Here is a 19489-nt window from a genome sequence, read left to right as displayed (position 1 = left end):
TATTTTACCAAAAAAATAAGAAATTTATACAAAATTCATTAGTAACAACAAACACATTTCCCTCAGAAATTCTGGTACAAGACCTGTTTTTCTACACAATACACGCTTTTTTATAAGAATATTCATGATAAAATTACACCATTATGAAATTTGGCAACTGAACCAAAAAATGCCGATTTTTAGAGCATTTTACCTGTAAATTGCCAATTATTTTCAAGCAATGTTAAAAACTTTCACAAAAATGCCATATTTTTGCTCAAGGTATATACTACATGCTAGAATTAGGCTGGGTCGGATTTTAACCTTAGAATATACCGTAAGAATATTTTAGGATGGTTTTTCCCAAAAAGTTAAGGATATCCACAATGAAATGAAAAAACACCATTCTTATAAAAAAACGTGTACTAAATTATGTGTATGTGAAATTGAGATAATGCTAATAATTTAAAATAAAAATCGATCAAAAATTGTCACCATGAATCTACTACCTACCTGTAAACACTTTGAAAAAAGAGACTTTATCAACATACTTAGTTGCCTCATTTTTTGAAACTTGAACTTATCGAATCTAATTTTTTTATCGTTTTAAAACAGAATAATAATCTAACTTAACTTAGGCGGAACCAAATTCTGTGGCTTAGGTTCACCTTATAACCTATGGTCAAGGCAGCGTTTTTATGATCTCAGACGAAAAATGGACTACAGTTCTGAACATTCTAAAAATAAAACAGCCAATTTTACGATCAAAATGATATGATAATACCGGAAACCAAATTAGTTTGTTTTTTCTGATCATTTTTTTTAGTGTTTGTACTGTGATTGATGATAAAAATGCTTTTCTCTTGGCTTCAAAATGAACGACAATCAAAGCAATCCCACTTTCTATCGATTGAATGAAATATTAGGTAATGAGATGTTCGGCAGATTGATATTCTTCGGAAGGTTCGGTAAATTCGGGCTCATGTTTTTTACAGCGTTGAGAGCTTTCGTCGTGTTTGCTGATATACCACCCTAAGGTTGAAAGAAAAGAAATCTTGCTTAAAAAGGAATTTAAAAATCTAAACCTCAACGTTCATAGTTCAAACCCTTACATGTGTGTCATGTGCAGATTTCCATGGCTAAGATATTTGCAGACTCGTTGTTTTTGGTCTTTTCTGCTGAGTCAGCAGAATTTCAAACTCAAATATATTAATACGTTGCCATGTAAACCCTATTAACTCTTCGAGACGCATCTGCTAAAAGTATTTTTTTGTCAAAAAGTATATTTTTATTCTCCTTAGTCGACCAAATGAGACAAATGACCCTATTCCGGAGAACTACTTTTCAAGCTCTATCAGATGGTACAATCAGGTCTTGTCAATAAGGAACTTTAAATTGACTTTCCAAGTGTCTCAGTGCCAAAATGATCTTACCACTTTTAATGTTCCCTAGAAAATTTTCCCCAACTTTGCCAGCAAAAGCTGGTTTTGAAGTCCCAAGAAACTATATCACGAGGAAACAAGATGAAGAGCCATAAAGGAAAAAGGTTTTTCTCATCACCAGAGCATAAACAAATGTTTGGGGATATGTTATATGGTGTCCTTTAAATTAAGCTTATTGGTGAACATTTCGAATTACTGTACAATTTGTACAATTTGTATCAAAAATAAATTAGTATGTATAAAAAATAAACTCTGTATTAAATAATATATAAAAATCGCATCGAGAACAAAACTATAAATTAACTTGGTTTTGTATAGTAAATAGGCATGAGTGAATGATAAATGTATGTCTTTTGTATGTTTAAAGTAAAGAGTATGGTCCGTCATATGAGTCTCAGTGATGTTCACATGTTTTTCTGAGGTCATATTGTTTTCCCGATGAAAAATTCCCAATCAGTAGGTCCCTACAAAAAGAAAGAACATTGAAAAGCTTATTTTGAAAGTCTTTCCTAAGTTCTCTGTCCAAATGCTTAATATCTTGTTTCTTGTATGAAAATTTTTTTCTCATTTTCTTTCTATAAACTTTTCAATTTTCTTTATAACCCATGCTATTACCATACCTTGCCTTAGCTCATCTTGTATTTTCTTCCTTGCAACACCAAAAAAAATCTCTTAAAAGGTCATGCTTCCAACTTTGAGCCAGAGGAGACCTTCTTTCTTTAAGAATTCTCATTTAATTTTCAATTATAAAGCCTATTTCACAGGTAATGGGTCCTGGTATCGACAAAGAATCACCCAGTCTCTACTCACACAACAACAACAACAACAAACCACCCATTCAGAACAAAAAAGGAAACAATAAAACTCTCCCACATACCTCTTGTTTTTCGATTTTATTTTGTGCTTCGATGTGCGTTAGAATTTCTGTCATGTTTGTTTCTAAGACCATACCACCCATCACGATCTCTTGTAAAATATATTGGACCTGAGGTGACAAAAAAAGAAGAAAAATGAATGAATATATAAAAGTCAAACTTCAGAGCAAGCAGAAATCCAGGATTTGATGAAACACAGACCCGGTAGGATTGTTTCAACCAATGGCGGTAAAATTAACGGACCGAAACTCAATGGGGATCGATATTCCCATATTTGTTTTTAAGTTAGAAATCCAGTGCGGATGGGGGGAATAGCATAATATTTTGCAGCGAGGACAAAAATTGAGGATAATTTTCCACCTGAGACTATTGTTTTGGCCAATTTTTCCAGTGGGACCCCTCAGTGGTTTTGTGAGAAGGGGGTGTGATGAATAATAGAAAATCGATCGAGAAAAATTGAAGAAAATCAAAACTTAATAGCAGTCTTAAGAGAAATCCAAGTAATGTCAATCAAAAGATCTGATTTTATAGCCATTTAGCAGCATGGTCATAACAGTAATTCTTTATAGAATTGAGAGCTATTTGTGTCACCTTAGTCCTTAAGAGTTATGATGGGAAATTTGAGGCCTAATTTCTAGTTAAAATAAAAAAGTATCAATCCCATACCTTATCAACGTGGAAGATCAAATCTAATTCACAAACATTCTCAAAACATTTGTCTAACGTCTCTACAAAAACCTGCAGATTAAAAGAAAAGGCAAAAAATATACTAAAGAACACTTCACTTGTCTCGCATCTTTTTTCGTATTTTTTTTTTGTCGTGATATCAATATATACTAGAACACCATTTTTTTCGTATTTTTTAAATGTAACACGGGGGTTTAAGAATAAACCTTATAAACAAGCATGGCCAGGCCAGGGGTTTCAATGTCTCCTGAATTGTCCAAATACAATATCTGTAATAGTGGGAATTACAGGAAATTTGCGAAACTTATCAAGAAAAGTACCCTAAAAATAATTGAAAGTTTGGTGACATATTTTAGGTCAGTGGGTGTCAAAAGTCAGGTTTCTGCACCACAGTCAAAATCATACCTGAATTAAATCTAAAATTCCTAATTCGCTTTCAGATGAGTCAACACAGAAAACAAAATATAGAGTTGCATAGTGTCGGTATATCAATCGAGAGTCAGCTCCACCCAGTGCCCTGTAAATAAAAGATAATAAAAATGTCAATTTTTAAGTAAAATTCTAGAGACGAGCATAAAAATCTTAATTCTTTTTAAAAGTATGTGGACACTATTATTGGGTGAAAAATAAGCATATTTTAAGCATATCAATCAGTGGGCTTTTGTCATTGATCATAGGTTGTGTACTTGGGAAGGTTAATTTTTCCGGTCATTTCAAGATGTTTTATCAAGTATTTACACTGAAAAATAAATAGTATCTTTAATCGCCCAATTTTAACCTTAGCATATCACAAGCATAATTTGATATGCTAAGGTTAATAATAATGATTCCAAAATATTGCTAAGCATAGTTGAGCCTTTTTTCCAAAAAAATATATTTACAAAGTTTCAACTTACGTGCCACCTTCCAAAAAGTTGCAAACATTGTCATCTCTCCTTGAAACCAAGTGAAATGATTCACGAATGATCTGCTGTTGAACTTCTTCACTCTAAATAAACATCAAGACCTTTAATTTAAAAGTAGCCATTCATTCCATGAGTTATAACATAAACAAAGGAGCTTTTTCTGAATAAATTCATGATATTCATGACGTAATCTTTTATACGGAAACACCCGAAAAACACCGGGCGTTTGCCACCAGTTGTGAATTTAAACAATATAACTGGTGGTAAACGCCCGGTGTTTTTCACGTGTTTCCGTATAAAAGATTACGTCATGAATATCAAGAATAAATAAATTTCCTCTTCTTAATTTATATGAGATTTTGGGAGTTTTTTCAGTCAAAAATAAAATTGCAAAAGACTTGTCTTGTTAGTGGAACTTCCTTCCAATACTTATCCTTATTGCGAAGAGGCTAAGGCTAAGTTAAGTACAGTTGATTTTGTAAGTTAATCCAGATTAACGGGTCTACATTTTTGCTGTCTTGTGGCTACTTTATGACAGGATAAATTTTGGCGCCGATTGAATTTCGTGGATTTGGGTGTCATTCCCGCTATAAATCTTAATTTTATTTGCAAACCCCTAAGTTGTCTATCTTTATCGTTCTTTATTTTTTGTTTACGCTGAAGGTCAAGTAGTCCTCTCACTCAATATACTTGTTTGCAATAAAATGTAAATAAAGTTTTATTTCAAGGGGTTTTGGCCCTTTTCACCTTCACGCTGATCCGCTTTACTGGAGCCTTAGTTAAGCTTTAAGGTTTGTTAAGCTTATTCTACAAAAAATCAAGAAACCCCTCATCCGCGAAATGTAATCCCAGCGAAAATTTATTATATGGTAATTGCAATAATTGACTTACATAATGAGTAAAGAACTTGCTCAATCTTGGTTTCCCATGATTATTGAACACCAATATTGCTTTTATCATTATTATTTGTTATTTGTTATTTTTTTATTTGTAATGTTTCTATGAAATATAAAGAATTTAAATCAGAATAAACCAGCCGAGGCTGGAAGGTCAGCCTATAGAGCTTAGCTAGATAGCTTTAATAAGTGGGTTAAACAGATGTAAGAGATGCACTGAAACAGAGTAGACTAAATATGTTGAATAATGTACAAAATGTGAAACATTTGATAACTTGATTTAAAATTATGTAAAACAAGCCTGAGAGCTCCTCCAACCCCCCCCCCACGAGAAGCTCAAAGTATACTTCTCTTTAGCATTGTCCATATAGTATGTACGCAAAGATTTTCCAAATATTTGACACCCCCTCCCCCCTTGTACGCAGAGAACAATAGAAATGACTTTGTTTAATAGATGTACGCTTTTGCTAAACCCCCTCTCCCCCCTTCACTGTGTACGTACTATATGGATGGCCCCTCCAGTCTGGGTAAATAAATTTTGTAGTTTAGTACCATCAAGTTACACAACATGCACACAACCATCTTGAAGACTTTGCTGGTCGCAAATGATAATCGAAAGCAAAACTTAAAATTCATAACTATGCGGGGAAGCTCATTTTTCCCCCGTTTTGCTTTAAACTCGCTTTTGATTGGTCTATGAATTTGGCCGATTGATTTACCGCCTTGGCAGAATAAACACACAACCATAATAAATAAATTCAACAGGGCAGCGATGTAGCAATTAATTTCAACTGGGAGTCCTCTCTTCTGTGCCAAGCAGTGCCAAGCACTACTGGCAGTGTTTTTTAAACTTTAAAACAATGTTAAATGAAGACCAGATTGATCTGTTTGTTATGGCTGTGCAAGTTGTGACGAGAGTGTGCATGTTGTGTAACTTGACGGCAGCCCGCTTTCTGCAAGTCTGATAAGAGATATCTATAAACTGTTATCGCCATTCATTCCATTCCATCATTCAGTCAAAATGTGCGCCAAGGTTAGAAAAGATTAGAAAAACACAATCTGCGTCCGGAACTGCGTGAAAAATAGTTTGATCAATTCCAACAAGAACTGTATATATTAATATTAATATAAATGATCAAATTCCAAAGACCATTTGTCATAATTTTGCAAGTCCAATAATAGGAGATGTGATGTCATCATTTGGTTCCTGTCATCTGATTTACGGTCAGCAGGTAGAGCTGGAGAGTCGGAAAGCTTTTCCGCTGCTTTGCTGGATTTCCACTGTCGACCTCTGCACGCTCTGTGTTTAAAAGTTTTCAAATCGAAGCGAAAACACCAGTTTATCCACGCACCACGGTTTCTCAATTTTAAAATTTGGATCAGTCCACACGAATTCCCTTTCAACAAGATGTATAGCTGCTTCTTAACAGAAAAATATTTTTGACTGACCGGCCGAACGACTCCCACTTTTTAAAGTAGAAATGACGGGAACCAAACAGTTTTTTGCGATTCGCCTTTATCACAAACACGTCCAAGTCCAAAAAAGCACGATTGCATCCAGTCTTGACATCAAATTTATACAGTAGCTGTACTTTTGTAAACTTTATCAAATTCCAATAACATTATAACACCATCAATCCCCCTAGAGGCAAACAAGAAAAATATGTTTTTATTGCAAAAACTAATAAAAAGCAGCAATAAAAAGTATCAGAAAATTCAACATAAACAAAAACTTGAGCAAAAGGCTTTAAACCTTCAAAAGATGTAGAAAAAGAATCTCCTTGATGAAAATCATGTGTTTGATTTGCCGAGTTAAAAAAATAAATGACAGAAATTGAAGCTTGCAACAGATTTACACTGGAAATACTTTGGCACAACACTGACTTATCACATCTGACTTATCGGTTGAGCCGCCATCTTGAAACACCACATTATGATCTGTAAAAACAATGCACGCTAAAAGTACCCAAAAAGTTAACCCGATATCGGAAGAAAGTTTAGAAATCAAAGTGAGATCGGGAAATCAGATTTTTTTTTGCCGTCTTATGGAAGAAGTAGTAGAAGAAAATTTTACCTATTTGAATGCTCAGCTTAGGCTGACCAATGATGAAAGAAGAAACAGCTTTGATGAGAAATGCTTTGTGAAACAAATTACGCATACGTGTCTTTTTATCAAGACACCCCCTAACTGAAACTCGATGGGGATTGGTATTCCCGTATTTTTAAGGGCCGGGGATTCCAATTTCTTTGTTTTCAAGTCAGAAAGTTCAGTGGGGATGGGAAGAAAAGCATAATCTTTCGCAATGAGGATTGTTTATTTGATTATTTTCAGTGAGGAAAAAATTGAGGATAATTTTATAATAGAGCATCTAGTTATGGTGTGCAATTTTAGTCCAATCCCTAGACAGGTTATACCAAAGATCGCTAAAGGTAATTGATGTCTATATGCTTGATGCTTAGCAACTAAAGAAAAGAGTCTAATATTTAAGTGGAGAAATCCTGGGAAAGGAGTGGCGATCCCTACCTTTGGATACACAGAAAAGAAACAAAGGAGCTTCTTTATCAGCGTCGACTCCGGTCACAGACTTACTTAATCCTCAGAGCGGTTGATGTTTTAAAAAGAGTGAAAGCAGGATTCATGTATTTCAAATGTTTTATCAAACAGGCTTTTATGATTATATGGTTTATATTTCTCAAAATAAATTATCGTAATTGAAAAAGTTGAATTATCATAAATTTATAATATAGTACATGTAACGTAGTGGTCTAAGAAAACGGCTATTCTTTTTTAGAATCAACCTTACAATCTAGTTTTTATATTTATAAAAACTAGATTGCTGACGTGTGGAAAGGAATGTCGGCGTGACTGATCCTTTTGTTTCGATAATAACATCAAAGCGGGAACTAATTTTCTTCTCGTTTCTTTCTTTCCTTTTTCTTTCTCGTAAGTTCGCGCTTTCCCTCCAAGTCTTCAAGTGTGGTTAGCTCAATCGGTTAGAGTGTCTATCTCACAAGCATGGGCTTCCGAGTTCGATCCCGCCGGGTGATAAATTTTCCAATTCTTGATTTTGTTTTTGTGCTCATCACCTTAATTTTGAATCACAATTCATGAGAGTGAAAAGATATCGACGCGTTATGTAATGTTAATTGCTATTAGTAATTACGCGTTCAATTCGAATTTATGATCTGTTCCCTCCTAGTGAGGAGTTTAATACCCTTATAACAACCGTATTTTATAAGACTTGAATACTGAAATTCAAATGACGACCACGCAAGAAAGATAAGCAAACGATTGGATCAAGTGTCAAACATTTTGACCCGGAAATCAATTATCATTCTGTCTTTAAAGTATAAAACGAGAATGATTCTGAAAGAAGTTATTTGACGATTCTCTTACAAAGAATCGCTCGCTCACTCGCTGGCTGAAAGTGAAAGTGAAAGTAGTGAAACTGAAACTGAAACTGTCAGTCACCAAACGCAGGCGCAAACGCCTATTCCCGTTCTTCTATATCTCAGCCTTGAATAATCGCTTGTGGTAAAAAAAAGATTGAAGAAAAAAAAAACTTCAAAAAGTTCTTATTAAGTGATGCTATCATAGCTTATCTAAACCTTACACAAAGAGCGGAGGTAATATATGCTAGTTACTTGTTTGATTGACCTTCATTATAATAGAAAGAGAATTAAAAAAAGAAATTTGAAGAATTGAAAAATTTGACACCCAGTGGGATCGAACTCGGAAGCCCATGCTTGTGAGATAGACGCTCTAACCGATTGAGCTAACCACACTTGAAGACTTGGAGGGAAAGCGCGAACTTACGAGAAAGAAAAAGGAAAGAAAGAAACGAGAAGAAAATTAGTTCCAGCTTTGATGTTATTATCGAAACAAAAGGATCAGTCACGCCGACATTCCTTTCCACACGTCAGCAATCTAGTTTTTATAAATATGTGATGCAAAAAATATGAGCAATCTGATTGGCTTAGAACAAATGCATAAACGTGTTATTCACTAAAAACATTGCAAATAAAATAAGTCCCAAAAAAAGGAAAATAATGAAGAAAAACGGTTCCAATAATAAGCGAAAACGGTGCAAATACAAGCGAAAAATTCAAAATGGTAGATTGAAGCCGAGATTTTCAAAATCGAACACGTTAAGTCCCAAAACGCATATTCGAATGTTTTTTGGAATACCATAAAAATAAAAAAAAATAAAAAATTGTTTGACTTCCCTTTTTTGGGAGGAGATAAATCATTCAAATGTTGGTTTTGATTTTGAGTTGAAATAAACAGTGCATCGCTTGGTTGTATAGGTAGAGGTTTGAAAAAATTTAGCGTTTTTTCTCTTGATCAATCAAGGATGGAAAACAAAACCTTTTTGCACTTCATACGATAAACCAGTTATTGCATAATGCCTCGTGCAATATGGATTTATTTTCCTTGTTTTAATACAGTAAAGCGTTTCAAACTAACAAAAGCATTATCCAATATATTTACATTAAAAAATAAACAATTATTTTCATATATTATCATGTTGAATATGTCTTTTATTCAAACTTTCTAGCACATGGATTATTTCTTCAATTATTTTGATTGGATTACCACCTTATTCACCACTTCGAATAATTAACTGGGCTTTAAAAAACAAAAACGAATATTTTACTTGTTTTAGCTTCAGCTGAAATTCATACTCACCAATCAAGCTTTGAGGGGTCGATACCTTTTGTACAATAACGAAATTGACAACAAGAACCTCCTCGTGCTATTGTAGAATTATGATTGAACTCAAGCCATGGTGATAAAACATCAGCTAGAATCTGATCAAAACTGCACATAACACTTCCAACTCTTTCACCTTTACCATGCCTTTGAAAACACTCGTAAAACAAACACCGGTGAAGGTTGAAACCATATGAATTACCACTTTTGATGCCAAGAATATCAGGATCAAAATCTTTGTAAACATTCATTGTTCCACTGGTACAATAAGCAGCAAACTTCTCAATAGGTGATTCACCATCAGGAGTCTCCACAGCTCTCTTCAACCTACTTTTAATACCCCTATAAAGAGGCACCATCATGAATTTCCAGTTTCCAAGAATATGTTTCTCACAATCAGAATCAGACATTCCAACCTTACTGAAAGCTGTATCCATCGCCATTGTTACGATAGCAGAGTAAATATGCTTTTCTTTATCAGAGTCGATCATATGCTTTAATTCTTGAGTTACATAAGAATCAACTTCCCTAGAATAACTTTTCATGATTTCTTCCTGTGTGGATTTTTCTTTAAGCACATTTTCAGCAACATCTTCTTTTTTGCCTTCTTTCTCCAGATAAAGTTTTAAGTTGTTTTCATGAAAAGTTCTGAGTAAAGACATATTTTTAAAGAATTCTATGGTTAAATACAAAAAAGGAATCAACAAAATTATTTCTAAATTATCCAATAGACTTATGTACTTATGTTAAAAACTTCAATAAATTACACACTTGCCAGCCACCTAACTATCCATTTAATACTTTAGATAGAGTAACTCACAACTTTGTTTACTTTCCTATAAATTCAGTGCTTTCATCAGCAACTTGCTTCTTTTCCACTCATCCTCTAAAGTATTTATTTCTCTTAAACTTTAACCTGCTTTATTTCTTTGATTTGTTACTTGTCAACTTCTCAGCCACTTTGTTAACTTGATCCAACTTTTTCTGGATAAACAGGGGTGAATGTTAAAATGCTGAGACAAATAGAAATATATCACATATCCATGTAAAAAATAATAATGTAAAAATGTAATTAAAGAAAAGTTTTTATTTTTATAAGCAAGTGTCTGCCCTTGGCCAGGCTTGTGCATGCTTAAAAACTTTCAAAGAATTCAGCTTTAGCATATGCTTATCATATGGTTATCAATTATAATGTTTATTATTCACCCTAAGCCAAGTTTTGTAAAATCTCAGAAATTTTGCAAACACTTGATTCAAACAGCAAAAAAGATTTTAGGAGCAGTGGAATGGGGCTATCCCTGGAATATCTTTTTGTTTAAGACCACTTTTAAACCTTTTTGATCAGAAAAAGTTTGATGACTTGAAAAATATTTCAGGCTGGCTAATTACTTATGTTATGCTTAGAAAATCTGAAAATCTGAGTCTTCATATGCTTATAAAAAGAAAAACATGTAATAAATTTAGATTTCTAATGTTGATTGACACCTCCCTCCTCATCATAACCACCCAAAGCTGTAATAAGAAGCATCAGCCTCAATAGCTTCATTCTGAAGTAATTGTCAAAACACACCAAAACAGACATACAGAGTCAAAACCAATGGTTAAGGAAGGGTGATACTACAGAATTTATAGCCTTACCAACATTCGCAATAAGTCCGCTTCAAACGCCATCACCAGAAATAACTACCTCTGCAAATTCTTCTCCAACCACCCCCTTATACATAACACTGAAATGATGAAGTCATCCAATATGCAAGAGATTTTGAGGCCATGGGTGTCAAAAAGTATTGTGAATTGTTAAACTTCATATGTAGCAAAATGAATGGCTTTAAGCCCCTGTATTTATTGATGGCAAATGGTAGCACATGTTTCTTCCACATGTTGCTTTTAATAATGTGGACGTTATCTGTCATTTTCTTGACGAAGTGATTTTTGATTGACAGGCTACTTAAGTGTGATACCTGCAAGCTTTATTACACCAAATATTTCAATTTTACCAAATGAGATGCCTTTGATTAGATAAATATTGTTAAGAGGCAAACACTGGGGCAGTTATAGAAAGGACCTTTACAATCTAAATTTGGGACCTTTTATCTTACTAAACTAATTAGTTTAAATTGCGGTCCAAATTGGGACAAAAGATTGCCCTAAAGCAAAGAACAAAAATTGTCTTGTGGTCATAACACTTGACTGCTTTACTCTAGCAGGCTGAAATTATACACAATTGTCCAGCAAGGCAGGGCAATATGATATTTCTAAGAAACAGATTTAAAAGGGTCTTTAAAATGACAATAAATTGTCCTGTAACACAAAAAGTATGGACAAAATAATGCCTATTATTGGACCAAGAAAAAAATTGGAAAATTTATGACTTCACACTCTGAAAGAAAAGAGGCTAGAGTAAAATTTGGATACATTTTAGTTTTAATAAATGGTAGGACAATTTCATGTCCATTCCTGGACCATAAAGCCAACTAAAGTGGACCCTTTATCATCTACCAACTGGACTGGCTTCTCTAGAGTGACGTTGTCAACCTTTTGTTGAGTTTAATTACTTATACCGGGTGCGCCACAAAAAAGTTTCTCTCTTTAAAACTAATTTTCTCGAAATCTAAAAGTTTTAAAAGAACCATTCCTATTTCATTGGAAAGAAGAAAGATAAACTTAAATTTTGGTGGGTCATTTATTGAATTTGATTCATTAGATCAAAAGTTATACTCAATTGAATAAAAAAGTTACTTTCAGAAAATGCTCAAAAACGTTAAAAATCGACCTATCAAATTAAACAGAAGCATAGTTATATGATATATCAGTATTTTCGTTTCAGTCATTAAAAATGATAATTAGCTGTCTAATGACCTTTTGTTATTTAAAGGAAGGTTGAAGTTATTTAAAATAAGGTTGAATTTCAATGAAAGGAAGAAAATTTGTCGAAAAAGGCCAAATAATCTGGTAAAATTCATAAAAATACATCAAATATGGGTTTCGAGGTAGATCCAGCCTTACATAGACTTTATCCAGTCTAGAACCAAAAATCTAAGAAAAATTCCAGTAAAACCAAATTAGATTAATGTTGATGAGGATTTTAAACCCTTTCGACCCTTTCGCTTCAAAATTTATGTGTTTTGTTACGGAAAAAGGCTCTTAATTATGTAAAGGCTATTGCAATTGCCAAATTTAAAGTACAAATTTGATAGGTCAATTTTTGACGTTTTCGAGCACTTTCTGAAAGTAACTTTTTTATTCAATTGAGTATAACTTTTGATCTAATGAATCGAATTAAATAAATGACCTATCAAAATCTAAGTCTATCTTTCTTCTTTCCAAAGAAATAGGAGTGGTTCTTTTAAAAATTTTAGATTTTGAGAAAATTAGTTTCAAAGAGAGAAACTTTTTTGTGGCGCACCCGGTATAATATATGTATGCACCCGGTATAGTGGCGTTATAATCCAGACCAGCTAAGATGAAGTATGGGATTATTTGGACAGTACGTCTTCATTGTCAAATATATATCTAGTCTTTAACATCATGTCTTCACTTATCGTTCGATCTCATCCAGCCCACACTAGCGTTTTCTGCTTTCTCACAGTACATTTGCAAAAAAATGGATAAATAAAATGTTGTATTTGTTACTGCTTTATTCAGATAATATACAGTATAGACTTAACTCTTCATACAAATTACGGGAAACACATATTTGGACTTTGTACCCTATGCTGCATGCAAGCACTTAAGCTAAAGTCCTGCAAAAGCAGGACAAAAATAAGTTTTTTGAAGTTTGCAAAAAAATGCCACATAGAAGATCTTTCAAATTCAGTATATTATATTAATAGAGCAGTAAAAAATATCAGGGATCGAATTAGTGTATCGCATTTCGCAATTCGCTATGCGTTTTTGGATTACTTACAAGCTAAAAATTGAAAATTGATCCATTTTAGGATACAAAATCATGCTTATCAAAAAATTGCGATGCACTTTCTATCCCTTATTTCGATGCCTGAATATATAATACAACTTTTGTATTTTTAAAGGTTTTTCACCCGCGCGGGAGCTCGCGGGCGTTCTGCAAGCGTTCTTTAATCAATTCTTGAACCGAGTTAAAAATGGTAGACTTAGCTGTAACAAATGAGCAATAATGAGTGAAGCATACGGTGCCTGTGTTTTGATTAAACAACCTTGTAATTTTCTGAAAGGTAAAGACAGTTACATCAATATGCCAAAAACATTTTGTTCAACCACCTTCACTTCAAGAGTGCAAGGCTGAAAGCCACATGAATATGGTTCATCCTATAAAAGGAAGTTCATTCTATGGTGGCCTATCTTGAAAGAAGGTGGTTGAACAAAATGTTTTTGGCATATTGATGTAACTGAAAGAAAAGTAGAATCAATCCGACACAATCATCGAACTTTCATCAAACCACATCGAACTTAATCGAACTCATCGAACATCAATCGAACTTCATCAAACAAAGAACACTCATCATCGAACTAAATCAAACTTATCAAGAAATTTTCGTGAAGTTCGATAGCTGTTCGATCGGGTTCGGTTATCGAACAGCTATCGTTCGATTTTGTTCGATAAAGTTCGATGGTTCGATAACGAAAATCGGTTCGATAGGGTTCGGTTGACACCGCCTGGACTAATTGAACTACTGCTACAGTAATTGCTTCAAAAATTGTGAGTGTTCGATTAGGTTCGATTAATTTTTTTAATCAAACTTTAATCGTTCGATGGAGTTCGATTAGTTCGATTAGTTTGATTGTTCGATTGGTTCGACAAGTTCGATTGATCATATCGGGTCTGGGATATCTCATTTTTCATGTTTTGATGACGTCATCAAGTGAAAACGCCTAAAAATTCAGCCAAATTCTAAAGTCACACTCAAGCCTCATAACCCCTCCCAACTTATTCCCAGTAGAATTCTCGATCCAATGAGGGGTCAACGACCTTCCAACTCCTTCTCAAACTCGAGATATCGCATTTTGAAGTTTTTCCCAAGCAAATCTGTGTCCTGACCTGTGACGTCATCATTCGGTCCCTTTAGCTTTAGCAAAATGGCAAATGAAGAGTTTATAAAACAAGCTTAATTCACCAGATTTGTGGATGTCATGAGTATGTGTGTGCGAAAAACAAAAGAAAAGAGTTAAAAAGTAAAACACAAACCTAACCTTGAACCTAAAAGTGAGAAGCCATCTTGTTTGGAAATTTTATATTTTGTCACACTGCGCGGCCAATATATTTGCTTGGAACTAAACGCGAAAAATAGCTTTGCGATGATTGAAAAATAAACTCTTGCTTAGGTGATCAGAGTTTGTGCAAACCAGAAGCTAGCAATTAAACTAAAACCGACACATCTAAACTTTATTTAATGAAAAATCTTTTAGATATCAGATGATAGCATAAATTAGCATATTTGAAATTTTTAGTTGGTTTTAGATTAAATACTTCTCCAAGAAAGTCTAAAAACTTTCAAAAATCATGCTCAAAATAGGATATTGAAATACTTACAAATTTTAGTATGATCGGCCAGCTCTGTGCATGTCAGTTTTTCGAAAATGAATCATTTGCGCACTCGAAGCGGCAGCGGTTACTCAACATTAGAATTGGTTGAATTCTGGAGAAATATTTTGATTTTTTAACTGATATCATATCATATGGTAAGCTTACAACCTAATAAATGGGTGTATTTTTAGAGAGCTTCGTTAAGCTTGTTTTCGAAAATACACATACAATTTTTTATTATTAAAATATTTGGTGAGGCGCTGCATGATGATGAAAGAAAAGAAAGAGGGGGAGGCTGGGATGGGAGGGGTGGTTATAACGGTTGTGGCTTCTTCGTACGGGTGAGAATAAGCCTTGTATTTTTCTATCTTTGATCTGGATTTTTCTGGAGTTTCTGAACCTTTACGATATTTCTAAGTTGGACTCAATTTTAGAGAGTTCAACTTTGATATTTTGAAATTTGCCAAAGTTGAGTTACCGGGGCGGGTGCGGGTATTAAAAGTACCTTTGGTTGGTTCAGAAACTCTAGAGGTACCTAGACCACAAAGCCATGGCAGTTCGGCAAATTGCATAGATCCGCAACGTTGAAATATTCCGCAACGTTGCGGTTTTTCGCAGCGTTTCCCCAGGGTTGCGCTGCTATTTTATGCAATGCTTCCAATTGAAGCTTGTGATTTTAAAAATTATGAGCGCCTACCAATTTTCTTCTAAACACATGCAAAGTCAGGCATGCAAAACCTTCCTTTCTTGAACAAAGTAGCGCTTTTTTGAATGAAGTAGCATTTCTTCCAAGAATGATTGTGAATAATCGCTAGGTAGGAAATTAAAATGCTAGGGGTAAAAAGTTTCCTTTTGGGTTGTTCTCCCGGGGGGGGGGGTACTTAGGCAAAATGGGTGCCGGGTATGTGCGAGCCATAAGGGTACCTTTTCTCATTCCTCAAAAGTCTCTCAAAGGGGTACAAATTCAAAAGTTAGTCTCTGAAAGGGTCCCAAAATCACAAAAATCAAAAATTTCTCTCTCAAAGGGTCACGATTTCCAAGAATTTTGACCAAAATTTGGTGAAAATCAAACCAAAATTTGGAAAAAATGGACCAAAATTTAGGAAAAAGTCTCTCAAAGGGTCCCAAAATCACCAAAATTTTGTCTCTCAAAGGGTCGATTTTCGATTTTTGGCTGGGACATACCCGTCACCTCGCAAACCTAGTACCCCCCCGGGTTGTTCTTCAAAATGCACATTATTTTGGGACCCCAGTCCAGGCTCTACGATGCCGGTTTTGGTCCAAAGGCCAGAGCTGCGAAATTATGCAGCAGTAAAGCTGCGGAATTTAGCAACGTTGCGGAATATCACAACTCTAAAGATATGCAGAATTTTGCAGCGTTGCGGATCTGTGCAATTTGCCAAACTGATGGCACTAATTTTAATTCACAATCTACCGTAAGTTGATATAATATCGACATCCCTCGTCTAATTCTGACACCCTTTTTTATAAAGAAAAGAATGATATGAAAGCTGAAATCACTTATTGAAAAAGGATTATTCCTCTCTGACAGCAAAGAAAAACAGTTTCAACCTTTCTATAAATTTCAGCTGATAAAAAGGGTGTCGGAATTAGAGGAGGGGGTCGACACATTAGACCAAGTTACGGTACTTACAGTGTGTGTACCGTGAGTAGTCCTAAATCCGACAGCCCTGCCTAAATCCAATGGGGTCTTTCAAAAATACAAACTGAAATAAAAACAAACAGTCTTCCATCCCAGATGACTGGAGGCATGCCCTGGTTGCCCCTGTTTTCAAACCTGGTAAAACCGACGAATCCAAAGCCTGTAACTACAGGCCTCTCAGTCTTACCTCCATATCCTGTAAAATTTTGGAGCATATTTTACACAGCAACATTATGTCCCACCTTGACAACACCAACATTCTGACAGATAGCCAGCATGGTTTCAGGAAACATCGGTCATGTGAATCACAACTTGTAACAACCATCCAAGACCTTGCTAAGTCCCTGAACGAAGCTAAGCAAATCAACTCAATTCTACTTGACTTTTCAAAGGCTTTTGATAAAGTTGACCACAAAAAACTTTGTCTAAAACTTCATCATAATGGCGTAAGGGGTAAAACTCTTGAATGGATCACCAACTACCTCTCCGATCGCACTCAAACTGTTGTCGTTAACGGCGAGTCATCTGAAAAAGCTAATGTTGTCTCTGGAGTTCCTCAAGGCACAGTCCTCGGCCCTCTTCTGTTTTTAGTTTACATAAACGATCTTCCTGAATTGGTTAAATGTAAAATAAGATTGTTTGCTGATGATGCACTCATTTACAGAGTCATTGACTCAATTAATGATGCCATAAGCCTTCAGGAAGACTTAAACCAATTCATGAATTGGGAACATGATTGGTCAATGGAGTTCAACCTGGACAAATGTAAGGTTTTACGAATCACCAACAAGCGTAATACTATCATTCAACCATATTCAATGCACAACCAAGTACTTGAAGTTGTTGACTCAGCGAAATATCTAGGTGTGTATATCCATAAAAAACTCTCCTGGAATGTCCATAAGGCAATTACTTTTTTATTTTCTGGTTTACGGACATTATGAGGAAAAGTTTTGGACAGGAGGATGGAAAAAAAATAAAAAATAAATTGATGTTTTAAATATTTTTAATTTTCTTTTTAAAAATCTGAAATCGGAGGAAGTAATAAAATTCCAAATTTTCTTGGACAATTGCAAGAATTTTCGCCCTTACGGGCGAGAAATTTTGAAAAAGTGCACTGTAAGGGTATGATTTTTCATGGAAATTCACTGTACTGTAAGGGTCCAATTTTAGAAGCCAAATTTTGCGCCGAACGTATGGTCGTTTTCAGATCGAGTGCCCCCCCCCGGGAGATAGGGTCTATGGATAAAAAACACTAAAAATAAAATGAAATATAGAAATGTAACCTAAAAGACTGATATGTGTATTATGTAAAGGCTGACATAGGCTCCCATTTAGGGTTCACCCTTAGGGTTCCCACTTAGCTCCCCCCATCCCACTTTTCTGGTATGCCTATTTTTATATCTACTCTTGAATTTTAACAAAAGGACTTTAGATAAAAGCGATTACAAAAAAAAATAAAAAAAATGAAGAAAATCGACTGTGTACACAAAGAGTTGTATAATTTAGTTTTTTTGTGGATAGGGAAATTCCATGATGGGGAAGTTCCCTGACATTAAGAGAAGGATCAAAGTATCTTTACATTGGCAGAATAGGGCACAGCTGTGAAAAATTTAATCTGTCAATCATTTTCTCAAGCAAAGAGTATGCGAAGCTTTCCAATCTAACTAAAAATCTCGCTAACTTTCCAATCATACTTTCTTCCAAAGAACATTTTAAGCCTAGTTTGAGGTTTGCAGCACCAACAGAACAGTTTTTAGGTTTTATTTCCAGGCAAAACCCCGTTTTTCCCCGATTTCGGTCAGTTTTGGCCTAAATACCTAATTCTTTGAATTTTATATACATGGTAGAGGTATATAATTGTTACATTCTAATCCTACTTTTTTCCAAAGAACATTTTGAGCCTAAGTTGAGGTTTATAGCACCATCAGAACAGATTTTAGCTTTTATTCCCAAGCAAGCCCCGTTTTTCTCTGTTTTCGGTCAATTTTGGTCTAAATACCTGAATTTTTAAATTTTATATTTATGGTAGAGTTACATAATTGTTACATTCCAATCCTACTTTTTTCCAAGGAATAGTTTAAGCCTAATTTGAGGCTTGTAGCAGCAACAGAACAGATTTTAGATTTTTTCCCTGGCAAAACCCCGTTTTTTTCGTGGTTTCGGTCAATTTTGGCCAAAATACCTAATCATTAGGGATAATAATTTCTCTTCAAATTTATCACATTCTACAATATTTACAATATCATCAGGTAGACGGTTCCATAATCAGATAGTGCTGGAAAGAATGATGAGCTATATACTTGTATTCTGCCATGTGGTTGGATGAATCGTAAGGTAGAGCAGCGTTGACGTTTTGGGATATTTTCTGGATCTATTTCTTTCGTCCTGTGATGAATGGAATGCAACATCTTGAGTTTGGCAATTGACCTACGATCCTCAAGTGATTTTAATTTAGCTTTGATTCTTAGTAATTTGGGACTGACATCATAATCCCAAGAGTTATAAATCCACCGTAGCAATTTTCATTGGACCATTTTGATTTTATCTTGTAGAGCATTATTATTGGAAGGGTCCCAAACTGTGCTTGCATATTCTAAGATTGGGCGAATAAAGATTTTGTAACACTTTAAGCGAGTTTCGGAGTTGCTTTTAACAAGGTTCCTTTGCAGGAAGAATCGAACAGCGTTGGCTTTTGCACATATATTATTAGTGTGAGAGCTCCTCTGCAATTGCATCAGCAATGGTTTATATTGGGCGATACAGATAAAAATCATCTGCAAAAAGTGCAAGTTTAGAGCTTGTTACATGGGTGAATTTTAAAT

General features: G+C 34.6%; 1 protein-coding gene across 1 annotated transcript; it reads right to left on the bottom strand.

The window, feature by feature from the left end:
- Positions 1-35: 35 nt before the first annotated feature.
- Positions 36-4885, bottom strand: LOC136822256 (AP-3 complex subunit sigma-2-like). The gene is made up of 6 exons (XM_067078495.1): positions 4780-4885; positions 3880-3971; positions 3389-3500; positions 2963-3034; positions 2299-2406; positions 36-1011 (listed from the first exon to the last, which is right to left on the bottom strand). Exons 1-6 carry the CDS (start codon positions 4846-4848, stop codon positions 883-885), a joined length of 582 nt encoding a protein of 193 aa, XP_066934596.1. The 5' UTR covers positions 4849-4885; the 3' UTR covers positions 36-882.
- Between the last annotated feature and the right edge of the window lie 14604 nt (positions 4886-19489).

This window comes from Clytia hemisphaerica, unplaced genomic scaffold (assembly GCF_902728285.1).
Source record: "Clytia hemisphaerica strain Z4C2 unplaced genomic scaffold, Clytia hemisphaerica genome assembly, whole genome shotgun sequence".
In the NCBI taxonomy this organism is placed as follows: domain Eukaryota; kingdom Metazoa; phylum Cnidaria; class Hydrozoa; order Leptothecata; family Clytiidae; genus Clytia; species Clytia hemisphaerica.
Note: the sequence above shows the minus strand (reverse complement) of the source record. Positions and strands in the feature narration are given on the sequence as shown.

Coding starts and splice junctions, on each gene's coding strand:
- LOC136822256 (XM_067078495.1), bottom strand. CDS start 4,848: ATGATAAAAGCAATATTGGTGTTCAATAATCATGGGAAACCAAGATTG. Junction 3,972..4,779: donor GCAAGTTCTTTACTCATTAT/GTAAGTCAATTA, acceptor ATGTTTATTTAG/AGTGAAGAAGTTCAACAGCA. Junction 3,035..3,388: donor GAATTTTAGATTTAATTCAG/GTATGATTTTGA, acceptor TTTAATCTGCAG/GTTTTTGTAGAGACGTTAGA.